The sequence below is a fragment of the Grampus griseus genome, assembly GCF_964374135.1.
Source record: "Grampus griseus genome assembly, chromosome: 15".
In the NCBI taxonomy this organism is placed as follows: Eukaryota; Metazoa; Chordata; class Mammalia; order Artiodactyla; family Delphinidae; genus Grampus; species Grampus griseus.
Genome location: NC_139009.1, coordinates 81,425,963 through 81,441,668, shown reverse-complemented (window position 1 = coordinate 81,441,668; position 15,706 = coordinate 81,425,963). Strand labels below are relative to the sequence as shown.

At 38.3% G+C, this 15,706-nt stretch overlaps 1 protein-coding gene across 3 annotated transcripts in view; it reads right to left on the bottom strand.

Annotated features, from left to right (window-relative positions):
- Nucleotides 1–15,422, bottom strand: part of EIF5B (eukaryotic translation initiation factor 5B) — a 67,676-nt gene extending 52,254 nt beyond the window's left edge. For 2 of the 3 annotated variants that reach the window (XM_082672811.1, XM_082672812.1), the window contains exon 1: nucleotides 15,238–15,422. In XM_082672811.1, the coding sequence (XP_082528937.1) occupies nucleotides 15,238–15,272 (35 nt within the window). In that variant the 5' untranslated portion in view covers nucleotides 15,273–15,422. Of the gene's footprint in view, nucleotides 1–15,234 lie in introns of all 3 variants that reach the window. The other variant, XM_082672810.1, reaches the window with a different exon arrangement.
- Nucleotides 15,423–15,706: the final 284 nt, after the last annotated feature.

Below are 15,706 nucleotides of genomic sequence, written 5' to 3'. Positions count from 1 at the left end.
TTTTGGGTTAATGGAAATATTCAGTATCATGATTGTGGTGAAAGAAGCACAACTGTATAATTTATCAAAGTTTATTAACTCCACACTTTAACTTTGTGTATTTTATGTCAATTACACCTCAAATAAGAGAATTTAAATTTCCAGGGATACTATAAAAACGGATGAGAAGTTACAGAATGGATTTATCAGTTCACTGAAAACAGTTAAGGTTAAAATTACATATACCTAATATAAGTCATTTTACCCATTTTTATAAGTTATGAAAATAAGAATCAACATATAATATTCTTATAACACCTTAATTTCTATTAACACACTGTAATATGTAACTAAAATGACATTACTGTGAAGGAATCTTTTAAAAACATAGTATTTCTTTATTAATTGTATGTAAAAGGCATGTGATCAACTTTGGTGCTTGGCTTTTTGGAATAATCAAAAATCATGCATAAAAATAAAAAATGAGACACTTCACTTTGAGATCAATACACTAAAGCCTTTTAAATACACATAATATAACCAAAAAAAAAGTTCATTGTAAAGAAGTAAAAGAAAAATTAACCTGTTTGCAAATCTCCTCTCAACTCCAAACTGGCAAATTTTATTTATTAATGACAGACATTTTCCACTAAAAAGTTGTCTGATTTAAGTTCTACAAGAACATAGGAAATCCAACCCTTTCCCAAATTATTCCACAATTCAAAATCTCCAAGCTTCCTAGGATTCTCCCCTACCAACCCCTCTTCTCCAATGTCTCTTTATTTTTACCCTCTGAGGAGGTCTTACATCCTGGCTCAAAATTTCTCTGACACGGAGAGGTGGGGGTCTATGCCCCTCCCCTTAAATATGAGACTGTGTGACTGTTTACTCAACAGAATATGGCAGAAATGATGTTACAGTTTCTAAGCCCAGGCCTTGTACTTCCGGGCTCTTGAGACATTCACTGCCAAGCTAATGAGGATGTCCAGGCCACATAGAGAGGCCAAGGATAGGTGTTCCAGCTGACGTGCCAACCAACAGCGACTATCAACCACCAGAAGTGAGTGATGTGCAAGTGAGATAGCCTTTAAGATGACTCCATCACAGTCATCATTTACCTGCAACCACATGGAGACCTCCAAGCAAGACCAATCTGAGCTCAGTCAACCCTCAGAACCAAGAGAGACGATGATTTTTGTTGTTTTAAAGAACTAAGTTTGGGATGACCTGTTATGATACAATAATAACTGAAGCACTCACATATTTCCTTCTGTTCCTAATGGATACCAGGGCCTACAGAAGTAGAAACCACACCAGTCCTTCTTCTCTCCCCACCCCCAACTTGACCAAAAAAAAAAAACAAAAAAATTGTTCGTAATCTATAAGTACTGAGGGAAGACACGGTGATATCTAACTCTTTGCACTTTACTTTGGTTTCCGCTCCTCCCCTGAAACAGGCTCAATAAGAACAAACAAGAGGAAAAACATAAGGAGGAATCCCATTCTTTACTCCTAACTCTATCCCAGCAGTGCCAGTAGCAATAAAGGAAACAGGGAAATCTAGTCCTGCCTTCTCCATAAGATGCCTTTTGGCATCTCTTTTCCTCCAACCTCCATCTCTTCTTACCCAGCACTCCTTGACAACAGTTACATATACAAACAGGAAAAACAAGACGAAAGAGGGAAAAGCCCAGCAGTCATTGCTCCTCACTAGCTCTCACCATTTGCACCACAGAACCCAACAGTTCTCACTCCCCACTCCCTCAATGGAGTTCTATCTTAAGCACCACAACCCTTTAATAAATTCAGAGGTACCCAATCATGTCTTTAAAAAAAAAAAAAAGCCCTCCGAGCTTAAAACTTCCTTATGACTGGGTCTTGACGTCTTTAAAAGGCATGTGAAACCATACTGCATTGTACAATGCAAGCAAACAGAATGTATCTTATTACCTTCCACAAAATTCAGCCTAATTCTCCACTTTCTAAATACCTCATAGTTGAAGCGGTAAGAATACAAAAGCAAGTATAAGCGTCATCTTGTAGACCTCCAAATATATATAATCTAAGTTCACACATTTTTATGGATTCCAATGTGTTTAACTATAAAATCAGTTCAGGGCAGCTTTGTCAAACCAGAACGAGTACCCTCAAAGGGGGCAGGTGAGATGGGTTAGGAGGGGGAAACGCAGGGTTGTGGGTAATTTCAGAAGACTGAAAATTCTCCCCAGTAACTTTTATCTGTTTAATTTGTTTTAATTTTAATATGATAATAAAGATTTAAGATGAACATTCCATGAATCATATGGATAGACACTTTATCACAGTTCACTGTCATAGAATATCAACCAAAGCTTTTGTTTACAAACCTCCACTAAGTTGTTTCACATTGACAAAAAAGAGCAGAAGCAGACTTAATATGTAAATTAAACATTTTAGCCAAGAGAAGGTGCTATAAAACAAAGGTGAAAATCATTAGTTCATACTGAAAAAGATTAGAAAAATTGAGTTCTTACTAGTATATGCATGCTGAACTCAAAAGAAGTCCATTATAGGAGGCAATACTTTCACAATAAAATAGTGATTTAGATCCTGCTACTCAAAAGAATAATTCCAAGATAAGCAGCATTAGTATCACGTCGTTAGAAATGCAAAATCTTAGGTCCCACCCAAGACTTACTACATCAAAATCCTCATTTCAACAAGACCCACAGGTGAATCACATGCACATTAAAATATGAGAAGCACTGGTTTAGAATCAACAAAACACTATCATTCACATCAATACTGCAAATTTGAACTTCAAAAATTTTTATATTTGTTACTGTTTGATATAAGTGTATTTAGGGTTTCATAACTGCCTAAGAGGTAAGTTTATACTTAGTTTTGGGCCTGAAGATATATATATAAGCAATATTAACAATTTAAGTCAACATTCTCAATTAACACCTTAAGGACACAAGTTATGTTCTAAATTAATTGATTAGACTGAGCACTTCCGGCACTCAACAGATAGTGAACTCATAGTCTTTGTATTCCGTAAAAGTAACTCTGGTCCTTAATCACTGTTAAAGGATTCTTCCCACCTAATTTCCTCTTGTAACACCTGGCATAACCAAACAAATATTAATAAAATTTTGATGCAGGTAACCACGCTCAGGAGAGGGTACTTCTCACTTGCTGAACAACATCATCATTAGAATGGTCTGGCTGCACCTGTGTGCAGGCACTAGCTAAGCAACTGAAGATCTTGGATACTCTTCATCATCAACCCTTGCTTCTCAAGAGACAGAAACATACAGCACACTCCCATTCCTTCCAATCTGGCTTGCTCTCCTGACGGCAGATTTAATTACAAAGGGATCTGGAAGACATATGTAATAACTTTAGGAGGCAAATTTGAAATCTCAAGGGTAGCACTCCCATACTTAACCTAAACTTCACATTCTCCCTTCATCTCCTCACTGTATTATCTGTGCATATGCCTATCTGCTATATTAAAACGTAAGCTCCTTTGAGAACAGAAAACTCCTTTTTGTGTGCTCAATTCACCTCCCATTTTAAAAAATAAATTTATTTATTTTTGGCTGCACTGGGCCCTCGTTGCTGCATATGGGATTTCTCTAGTTATGGTGAGCGGGGTGGGGGTGGGGGGGGCTACTCCTCACTGCAGTGCGCAGGCTTCTTATTGCAGTGGCCTCTCCCGCTGTGGAGCACGAGTTCTAGGCCTCAGTAGTCATGGCACACAGGCTCAGTAGTTGTGGCACACGGGCCCAGTCGCTCCACAGCATATGGGATCTTCCCAGACCAGGGCTTGAACCCGTGTCCCCTACACTGGCAGGCAGATTCCCAACGACTGCGCCATCAGGGAAGTCCCCACCTCCCTACCTTTTACAACTAGCAACGAGCAGGGAATGTAACACATTCTTAACAGGCACTATTAAAGAAAAAGCCCTATTTTAGAATGGCAACCACAATTTTCATACAATTAGAAAGGCTCACCAGTTTCATCACTGAGGCTTAATAAAAACCTCATCTACCACCATAACAATTACTATATTTTGATCGTAGTAAAACTTCCAAATTGAATTTTCTGAAACAATAAATTCAAACACCAGTTTAAAAATCCCACTGAGAGAAAACTACAGCTACATTTTATTTACCTAACACACACAAGGATCCTTTGTATGTGAATTTTCCAAATGAATGGAAACATACCATTCTTTAAAATTCATATTTAAAATGTAAATCTTTCTTATAACTGATTATGTAACCCCCTGAAATATTTACAAATGTCGGGTTGTTTCAGTACAATGGGGAGAGGGAAGACGAGAGTGGGTAGGATGCAGATGAAACAAGGTTATCTGTGAATCAGTAATATCTGAAACTGGGTGATGGACAGGTGTGTTCATTAAACTATTCTACTTCTATATACGTTTGAAATTTTTTATTTAAGAAAATTTACACTATAGTAACCAAAACAATGTGGTACTGGTATAAGGATAAACATAAACATCAAAAGAATAAAACTGTCCAGAAATAAATCCATTCATCCATGGCCAATTGATTTGACAGTGGTGCCAAAACCAATCAATAGGGGAAGAAATAGTCTCTTCAACAAATGGTGCTGGGACTATATCTCCACACGTAAAAGAATAAAGTTTTGGACCCCTACCCCACACTATCTACAAAAATTAACTCAAAATGGGTTATAACCTAAATGTTAGAGCTAAAACAATAAAACTCTTAAGAAGAAAACATAGGTGAATCTTCACACCCTGGCATGACTTAACAGTAGATTTTTAGATACAATACCCAAAGCACAAGCAACAATAACAAAAATTAGGTCAGCTGGATTGCATCAAAATTTAAAAACTTTTGTAAAAATGATACTATGTCAAGACAGTGAAAAGACAACCCACATAATGAGAGAAAATATTTACAAATCATGTACCTTATAAGGATCAAGTATCCTGAATATATAAAGAACTCTTAAAACTCAAGCGAAACAAGCTAATTTAAAAATGAGTAAAGGACTTGCACAGACATTTGTCCAAAGATATACAAATGACCAATGAATACATAGAAAGATGTTCAACATCATTAGTAACCAGGGAAATGCCAATCACAATGACAATGAGACACCACTTCACAATCGCTAGGATGGCTATTAATGGAAAAAAAAGGAACAGAATTGTTGGCAAAGATATGAAGAAATCAGAACCCTTGTACATTCTGGTGGTGCTGTAAAATGGTGCAGCTGCTGTAGAAAAGTTTGGTGGTTCCTCAAAAAGTTAAACATAGGATGATCTACCACTTCCACTCCTAGATATATACTATACTCAAAAGAACTGAAAACTGGTACTCAAACATCTAGACACAAATGTTCATAGCAGCACTTTTCACAATAGCCAAAAGGTGGAAACAACTGAAACATCCATCATCAGATGAATGGATAAACATTATGTGGTATATATACACAGTGGAATATTATTCAGCCATAAAAACAAAATGAAGTACTGATATATTCTGCACATAGATGAACCTCGAAAACATGCAAGATGAAAGAACCCACACACAAAAGGTTATACATGGTATGATTCCATTTATATGAAATATCCAGAATAGGTAAATCAAAAGACAGTATATTAGTGGTTGCTAAGGGCTCAGAGGACAGAAAGGGAAAGTAACTGCTTAATGGATATAGGAACTCCTTTGGGGGTGATGAAAATGTTTTGAAACTAGACAGAGAAGACTGAACAACACCGTGAATGTACTAAATCTCACAGAATTGTACATTTAAAATGGTTACTTTTATGTTATATGAATTTAGCCTCAAAAAAATTTCACAAGGGCTTCCCTGGTGGCGCAGTGGTTGGGAGTCCGCCTGCCGATGCAGGGGACGCGGGTTCGTGTCCCGGTCCAGGAGGATCCCACATGCCTTGGAGCAGCTGGGCCCGTGGGCCATGGCCCCTGAGCCTGCGCGTCCGGAGCCTGTGCTCCGCAGCAGGAGAGGCCGCAGAGGTGAGAGGCCCGCGTACCGCCAAAAAAAAAAAAAAAAATTCACAAAACTGATTACGTGTTTCATACCAACCTGAATGGGAGTAAACTAATATAATTTAGCACTTCAGTCATCATTCAGGAGTGACAAGTTTGTAGGCCTGCAAAAGAATTTTGTTCTTAAACCAAACAACACAATGCCAACTGCTACTTACAAGTCTCTCTAATAACTCCCCTCCATTCTAATTACCAATAGGCTGAGATGACCAAGTTGTGAAAATTCTAAGTTCAGAGTGAGAACGTGAAAAGAAGACTTACACAGAAAAAAAAAAAAAAGAATAACTTTAGCAGATACCTATAATGAAAGTGTGACTTTTAAACATTGTGAGCTACACCACAATGAAATGCAAGGTGAACCTCCTCTGCAACCTGGTTTGAAAAGCCATTGTGGAGTTGGAAATCTGAAATATGAACTGGATATTAAATATAAGAGAATTTGTGTTAATTGCACTAGGTGGGATAAGGGTATTATGGTTACATAAGGAAACATTTAGAGAGAAAATGTCAAGATGTCTATAAAATAAAATACATAAAGCAAAAATGAGGACAAAATACTGGTAATGATTAAATCTAGGTGATGCGTATATAAGAGTTCCTTATATTATTCCTTCAACTTTTCTGTGTGCTTGAAATTTTTATAATAAAAAGTTAAAATTTTAAACTTTAATCCCAACATTTCATTTTTTAAGACTTATTAGCTACTAATATGTCTGAAAGAGAAAATCACTTCTCTTAAATTCCTAAGAGAACAATGGATAATCCAGTACGTATGTGTCTTTTTTCCCCCCAGGTTCATTCCTGACAAGTAATGCCTTCAAGTAACATCCAACCTTAAGTAAAAGGTCACTGACCTGAAGTGGGGGATTATAAAACAAAATACCAGACAATAGTACTACTGTCCTTGTACTGTTTTACAGGACTTTAAATATTGACTTTGTATATGCAAGGTATAAGTCAAACCACTTAAAAAAAAATAGAAACAGCATGTATAAACTCTAACCCAAGATAAGAAGGGGGAAAAATAGAAACAAAGCATTGCAGAATTGGCACAAATAAAAAACAAACCAGGATGGCTGAAATAAGATCAAATATATCATTAATCACAAGCAATGTGTAAGTAACTTTAAACTCTTAAAGGTGTTATCAAATTGGTTTAGTAAGAATTCAATTTTATGCAGTTTATCCAAAGACCTCAAACAAGTACATAGAAAGGTTAAAAGTTTAAAAAAAAAATTAAATCCTCAACAAAACACTAGCAAACCAAATCCAAGAACATATAACAAGGATTGCACACCATGACCAACTGGGATATATCCCAGGATTGCAAAGTTGGTTCAACATATGAAAATTGATTAATGTAATCCACCATATATAAATGGTATAAGACACAAAAACCACATAATCATCTCACAGATGAAGAGACAGCAATGTAACAAAATCCAACACCCATTCACGGGGCGGGGGGCGGGAGGGGGGACACACCTAACACAATGCGAAAAACTGAAAGCTTCCCCCCCATCCCATGATCAGAAACAAGAAAAGAATGTCCATTCTCCCCATTCAGTACAACACTGTACAGCAGGATCTAGCCAGAGCTTAAGGTAAGATAAAGAAATAAAAACCATTTAGATTGGAAAAGAAGGAGAAAACTATCTGAACTTGCAGTGGCAGGACCATGTACATAGAAAATTCTAAGGAATCCACATACACAACAAAAAAAATTCAAGCTAATATATGAGTTCAGTAAGATTGCAGAACAGATCAATATATAAAAATCAACTGTATTTAAACTGTGTACTAGCAATAAACAATCTGAAAATGAAATTAAAAAATAATTCCACTTATGATAGCATAAAAAAAATTAAATGCCTCAGAATAATTTTTTAGAAGAGTTGCAAATGTTGTACTCTGAGAACTACAAAAAATCATTGAAAGAAAACCTGAAAACCTAAATAAGTGGAAAGACATTCCATGTTCATGGATCTCAAGGCATAACATTGGCAATATTCCCAAAATTAATCTACAGAAGAAATCCAATCTCAATCAAAATCCCAGCTGCCCCCCCCTTTTTTTTTGCAGTAATTGAGAGATTCTAATTGTAAAATCTGTATGGAAATGCAAGGAACACAGAATAGCCAAAACAATCTCAAAAAAGAACAAAGAGAAATCACACTTCCCAATTTCAAAACTTAATACCAAAGCTGTAGTAATCAAGATAGTGTGATACTGCCATCAGGATAGACATACAGATCAATGGAACAGAACTGAGACTCCAGAAATAAAATGCTACATATAAGGTCAATTGATTTGATCAAGGAATTAGAGGAGTAATAGTCTTTTTTTTTTAAATGGTGCTGGGACGATTGAATATCCACACGCGAAGAATGAAGTTGGACCCCTACCTCACACAATATAAAAAAAATTAACCCCAAATGGCTCAAAGGTCTAAATGTAAGAATTAAAACTGTAAAACTAGAAGAAAAATAGTAAATCTTCATGACCTTAGATTTGGTGATGATTTCTTAGATCTGACACCAAAAGCACAAGCAGCCAAAGAAAAAATAGATAAATCGGGCTTTTTAGAAACTTTTGTTCTACAAACGACACCAAGAAAGTGAAACAACAACCTCCTATGGGAGAAAATAATGACAGCCCAGAGAATGGGAGAAAATATTTGAAAATCATATCTGATAAAGGATTTGTATCTAGAGTATATAAAGAACTTATTCCTCAATAATAAAGAACTCAATTTTAAAATGGGCAAAGGATCTGAATAGACAGTTCTCCAAACAAGACATACAAATGTCCAATAAACACATGAAAAGATACTCAACATCTTAAGCCATCATGAAGTGCAGACCAACCAAAAGTCACAATAAGATACCACTTCACACCTACTAGAATGGCTATAATCAAAAAGTCAGATGATAACGAGTGTTGATGAGGATATAGAGAAACTGAAACTCTAACACACTGTTGGTTGGACTATAAAATGGAGCAGCAGCTTTGGCAGTTCCTGGAAAAAAAGTAAAACTACTTGGCAGTTCCTAAAAAAGTTAAACATAGAGTTACTCTACGACCCAGCAATTTCACTCCTAGGTATATACCCCAAAGAATTGAAAACACAAGTCCACACAATAGCAGTATTATTCGTAACAGCCAAAAAGTGGAACAACCTTGAATCCATTAACTGATGTATGGACGGGTAAATAAAATGTGGCACACCCATACAATGAATTCTTAGAACATGTGATTCTAGACTTAGAAAAAATTCCAACTACTGCAGTATCATCAATCACATCTATTAGTTTCATCAGAGCTCAGTACCCGAAACCTAATGACACAAATTTAATTAACACAGTACTTATTGTATTTTCAGAGACTGTTTATATAAAGTTTACAGTACGAAGGTAGTTTCAAAAACAGAAAAAACAAACATTATTTTAAATCTCAATAGAAAGTATCTTTCTATCACCAAAGGGAGATTTGAAAACCAATGATTCTAAACAATGACTGCTACCTGGGTGAAAAGTAGGGATTCCTCTGAAAAAATATACCTGAAATTTTATATACCATGTCTGAAATGGGAAGGAATGAAACATTAAATCATCACTGTTTTCACTTTAAACAGACAGGCTATGAGACAGGCAGTTATTCAACTAAGGTTAAGTGAGAAAATTTTTTTAAAGGAATTCTGGCACTGATTGACCTAAGGACAACGGCTGTCATTCTTCTATTCTCCCTCCTTTGTTAAACTGTTCCTCTTTAACAGTTGCTTCACCAGTAAAGATCCTTTGGGAAGTCTACATTTTGGAGTAGCAGGATTTCTTAAATCAGCTAGTGCAGCACAGTTTTAAAAAAAAACAAAACCACAGGTTCTGAGGTCTGGTTTGGCTTAACAGCTGAGAGGCTCTAAGCCTCAAGCACATTATTATGCTAAATCTGTTTCCTCTTCTATATGTTATAAAGTAGTTCTTTTATCTTTATACCTTTCCCTTCCTCCAGATTCTCAAACTGGTTACAGCATAGTTATTTCTTCTACATTAAGTGTCTTCATTATTAAAATTATGTAAATACTGTGATTACTGCTAGAGCAAGTAGTATACTGTGATTATTTCAATAGTTCAAAATACCTGATTTGAAATTTCTTAACAGTACATATTTGACACAAGGCATAAGTTAGAAAGGGAGGGAAAAAGGAGTCATTTGTGTGTCACTAACTAAAACATTTGAATGCTGCTGTAATGTCTCTAATTTTTCTCCCTGGTCTCCCCCTCTGTTATATATTATCACAAACTAATAACCAAATCGCAATTAAGGCCTCATCCTTTAATAACAGCTACTTTTAATAATAAGAGAGAGTTAAGTTGGTCAGACCATCTTGAAAAAAAGTTTTCCTACATTAACAGCAACCAAAACTATAAGACACCTAGGAATAAACCAAACAAGAAATATCCTAAAGGTTCAACTGAAGAAAATAAAGTTTTACTGATAATTAACCAAATAAAGAAGCATGTCATGTTACTAATTTGTTCATCACTACATTTCAGCACCTAGAACAACAGCTGGCACTTAACTGCTTAAACAGACAATATATTTCTTGAAGGGAATGATTCAATACCATAAAGATGTAAGTGTACCAAATAATCTAAAAACTTAATGGGACTCCCAATTAAAATCAGTCCCAACAGACTTTTAATAGACCTTGATAAACTCACCTATTACATAAAAAAATTTAAAAATCATAAGTGGGTAAAATATCAAGAGCATGAACATACCCACAAATGTCTTAAGTTGTCCTCTGAGTGCTTCTCAAACATTCTAAGCACCTGTTGGACAAACATGAATGGAAGTCAAAAGGCTTGGGAAATGTCTCACAAATGCCTAAATCTGGTTTAGGAATTCCTAAATAAACAGTTCTCAGAGTAGTTCCCCCCAACACAATTCAGAGGGTCTAAACTAATTCAAGGGGTCAAAACTATTTTCAACATAGTACTACGAGGCTATTAGCCTTTTTTTCATTCTCATTTCCTCATAACTGTACAGTGGTGTTTTCTAGAGGCCACACGATGTGTGATATTGCTACAGGTCGAATCACAAGCAGACAAGAATCAAGCTATCTTCTACTAAGCCAGATAGTAAACGTTTACAAAATGTTTACCACCACTCTCTTCATAAATTTTTGAAAATGATTATTTAACAGTGTTATTTATGTTAATGTGATGTTATTTTTACTTTTAAATCAATATATTTAAAGGACTTTTCAGTTTTAATTTGTAATATGGTAAGTACTGATTGACCTAACCCACATAAACAAAAGCCTTTTGGGTTCCTTAGTAATTTAGGAGAGTAAGGGGGTCCTAGGACCAAAAAGTTTGAGAACTGCTTTTCTAACCTAAGCAGACACTCAGTTCCTCAGATAAACAATGCTTTGCCCAACGTATAGATCAACTGCCAGATTGGAATAAACTTAGAAGGCTAAGTAAAGCACAACTAGTGGGCAAGTAACATCAAAAGTAGCTACATTGGGATCCCCTGGTGGCGCAGTGGTTGAGAGTCCGCCTGCTGATGCAGGGGACACGTGTTCGTGCCCCAGTCCGGGAAAATCCCACATGCCGCAGAGCGGCTGGGCCCGTGAGCCATGGCCGCTGAGCCTGCGCGTCCGCAGCAGGAGAGGCCACAACAGTGAGAGGCCCGCGTACTGCAAAAAAAAAAAAAAAAAGTAGCTACATCAGCTCCCCAGAGATCACCAGTAGAGAAGGCAGAAGAGGTTTCTATAAGCTAACAAGCTAACAAGTTTATCATCTGCTTTCTTATTCATTTATGGCAAACTACGACTTCTTCCCGTCCTTCCACATATTGATTACCTAAAGTATCAATCTAGGAACAAGGTAAACCAAGAGAACTCTCAGATTATACATCTTTTTTTCTTTTTTGATCTAATGTATGCAGATAGTTTATTATTAATTCAAATATATTCAAATGAGAAATAAATTCCTTTGTTGAACTAGACTATTTGAACTGTTTGCCACTTGGACTACTTCCTCTCTGGGATGCTTTAGAGTACCTGCTATGCTCACAGCTCCTCTGGACAGGTTCCTTAAGCAGATCACCATGCTTTCTATCCCAGAAGAGGGACCCGATACCCTGATCATACCTGGCTACGATGAATATCTGACACCAGGACAAAAATCTAAAACGTAGGCAGCTGTCTCAGAGATAGCCAGAACTCCCCCAAAAGGAGGAATTTTGCCAAGAATAATAGGAGCATTATGTGTAGTTAAAAACAAAGAGCTACTATACTAACTCACCACCAGCATAGAGAATCATAGCTGAAGATACCTGTACTCAATCCTGAAAGACCTCCTAATTCCTGAATGACATCCCCACCTTCATGTCTGACTGTGAGATAGGTGAAATAATGATCTTCCTTCCCTCTATATCCTTTGTGAGGGGGTATAGATGTATTAATCCCATTTATTAAGGTAATATACCACATTCCTTACAACCTGAAAAATATAACTACCACACTTGGGGGATTAAAAAAAAGGATCAGAATGAAGAATTGGAGGCTAATTGTGAAAAACTAGATAATCAGGATCATTTTTTCTCTGCACACATCAATAAGAGAACATTCATCGTGTTATATAAATGGAAATGGTAAGACATTGCTACAACACACAAGATCCCATAAGATATGGTCCCATTATGTAAGCTGATTACTGGGAAGGTTATAGGAAGAAATGAAAATATTGGCCTTATATTTTGTCTATATGATCTGTGAATATTGAACCCTACCCCAGTCAACTGAAAAAGGCAGGAAAACTGAACACCTATCAAAATCTCATTCTCAGAATTTCACAAGCTGAAACAAGATTCTAGAACTCAATGTTTAAACAAAGATCAGTCACTGATAAAACATATGTAATCCAAATAAAATTACTCAGATTAGATAGTAAAATCTAAATTTAAATAAACGCAGAGTGGCTAAAAATTTTAAATAACAATATAAGGATTAAAACACTCAAGTATTTTATGTTTTTTCCAAGAACTGAAAAGTGGCTCAAGGCCTTAACTTGATAGCTAATAAGCAGGTGCTCATTTCTCACCCAGTTCTTCCTGAGCAGAAACATGTCTGGCTTAGGACAGCTCAGAAGGGAAGGAGAGGTGGGAGGAGTCCACGAAGCATTAAAAAGCAAACAAAAAAATTTGATACTGGCTTATGAGAAAGTGTGTTTTTCCATTACACTGCCACCATTTTTCCTTCAATACGAGACAAAAAGTAAACACTGCAGATTTAGTCGGAAAGGAAAAAAACCCAGTAGCATTCCTTCTATACTAACAAACCAATCATTTAACAGGCTCTAGTGTTTGCAATTTAAACTTTATGTCATCCAGGAAAACCTTTATGAATTAGGAAAAGACTTTCACTTTTCTATAAAAATACACACACAAAAATAAATCTCTCCTCTGAATAGCTTTTGTCCAATGTGAACGAGCTTGAAAAACTGTAGCTAAAATAACATATACATAAATATTTTTTAATCTAAAGAACAAACTTCTGTAATTCTGATCCAAACAAACCAATTGTAAAACACAAAATGAAAAAAAAACCCACAAAACATAATTTTAATTAGAATCAGTGAAAACAGAAAACTGACTAGACAATTGATAATATTTAAGAAATCACTGCTAGTATTCCTTAGGCTTAATGATGACATTGTGATTGTGTCTTATGTTGTGTTCCTGTGGTTGTTTTTTTCCCTCAAGTATTTATCTTTCAGATACACCTGAAAGATTTACACATGAAAGGATTTTGAGAGTTCTTTACCATATCCAGCAGAGATGAAACAGGGCCAGTCATGTGACAACAATGGTCGAAGCTGGGTAACTGGTACAGGAAGCTTTATTACACTCATCTCTATTTCTTGTATAAGGTCGAAGAAAAAAAGTATCCTAGGCACCAAAACATCCTGTCAAAAGCATAGAAATTTCTCTCCCACTAAATCACCCCAGAATTCTGCTTCTTTCTTCTTATTTATCTGCTTTGATTAACAATAAGTTCTATTCTTGAAACCAATTAACTTCCTCCAATAGACCTGTAACTGAAATACAAGACTCACCTTGGTGTCTTTTTAACGCCATTCATCAGATAGGTGAAGGCCAGTGAGGACACAACCCAGGATTCCAACTCACAACTGGTAATCTGATTTTAACTTCAAGACCACATATCCGTTTTGAGTCAAAATGAACTATCACAGGTTGTTTTTGTCTTTTGAATTTCTCTTACTATCCCCAGTATTTGAACTAAGTTTGGTGAGTAGTACAGAAGGGTGAAAAGTAACAAATGTTCACTCCCAGGAAGTAAAACCCTTTCAATGAAAAGGGGTAAAGAACTCAACCGAATATGACACCCAGAAATGTTCCAATAATCTCGGGGTACGCAACTCTACATACACCCTTACGCTCCCTCGCCTCAGAAGTCTTTTAAATGGTTTAGAAAAGACCGACCCTGGTTGGTTTGTTTCATCTCCTCCTCCTTTCTTAGGGGAGGTGCTAGAGAGCAAAGAAATGACCAAAAGGCCGGAAGAAGGAACGCGAAAAGCATGGAGTCTGGACAATCAGCCCTTAAGTAATTGAAAGCTGTACCCAAATTAAATGAAGTTAAAGGGAGCTTGCTGCTACGCTCCTCCCGGTAACTCCAAGCACCTGAGCGGCTCAGAGAGTGGGAACACCTGGCTGGAGACAGAGCGGATCCCAACTCCCTCTCTCGCCAAGAATTCATAGATACAAAGACATAAAAAGAACTCTTCCTGACCCCCAGCAAGAGTAGCGCCACGAAAACAACTCCCAACCTCCGAGCCACGCTGGCTGAGCCGGCCCCGCGGGGCCGCGAGCCCTGCCCCGCGGGGCCTCGAACCCCAAACGACTGCCCCGCTCCTCAGGCCGGACACCCCTTCTCCCGGGCCGGGCGAGGGGCAGCAAAGGGACGGAGTCTCGGCTGGGAACCCGCCCGCCGCTGAGGCCCTCCGCGCCCGCCCGGTACTGGGGTCTCGGGCCCGCGCCACCCACTGTGGGCCCCGGACGGTGCCCCGCGGGGCCGCTCTCGAGCCTCGACCCCGGTCCGCCGCGCGCCCACGGGACCCGCGCGCTCCCCTCAGCCGCGCCGGCCGCCGCCGTTGAAACCCCGACACCGGCTACCTGTCTTCGCTCTTGTTTTTCTGCTTCTTTCCCATCGTGTGTCAGCGGCGCTCGTAGCCCCAGCCCCTCTATTCGGTCTCTCACAGACCCAGTGTCCCCCGGCCGACTTCGGTCTCCGCTCGGCTCCGTCCCCCACCGCGGTGCCGCCTCTCGCACCCGGCTCTCCACAGACCCGCGCACTGGGACAGGGCACATATGGTGTGAGCTCCGAGTGCGCAAGCGCATCGCCCCACCGCCTCGGCGTGTGGACGCAGGGCGCGGCTCATTGAGAGCTGCGCCTCGGGTAGAGCGTCTCCAGTTGACCCGCCCGCCAGGCAGGAGCCCGAGCGCCCCCTTTCCGCAAGCGTCAGCCGTGCACCGACGCCCGTGCGGTTTCCAGATTCTAGAACCCGGAGATGGACAATGAGGCTGAAAATTCCACCGTCAGCCTTCTCCCTGTGGGGAACGCAGACTTGGGGAATCGGATCTC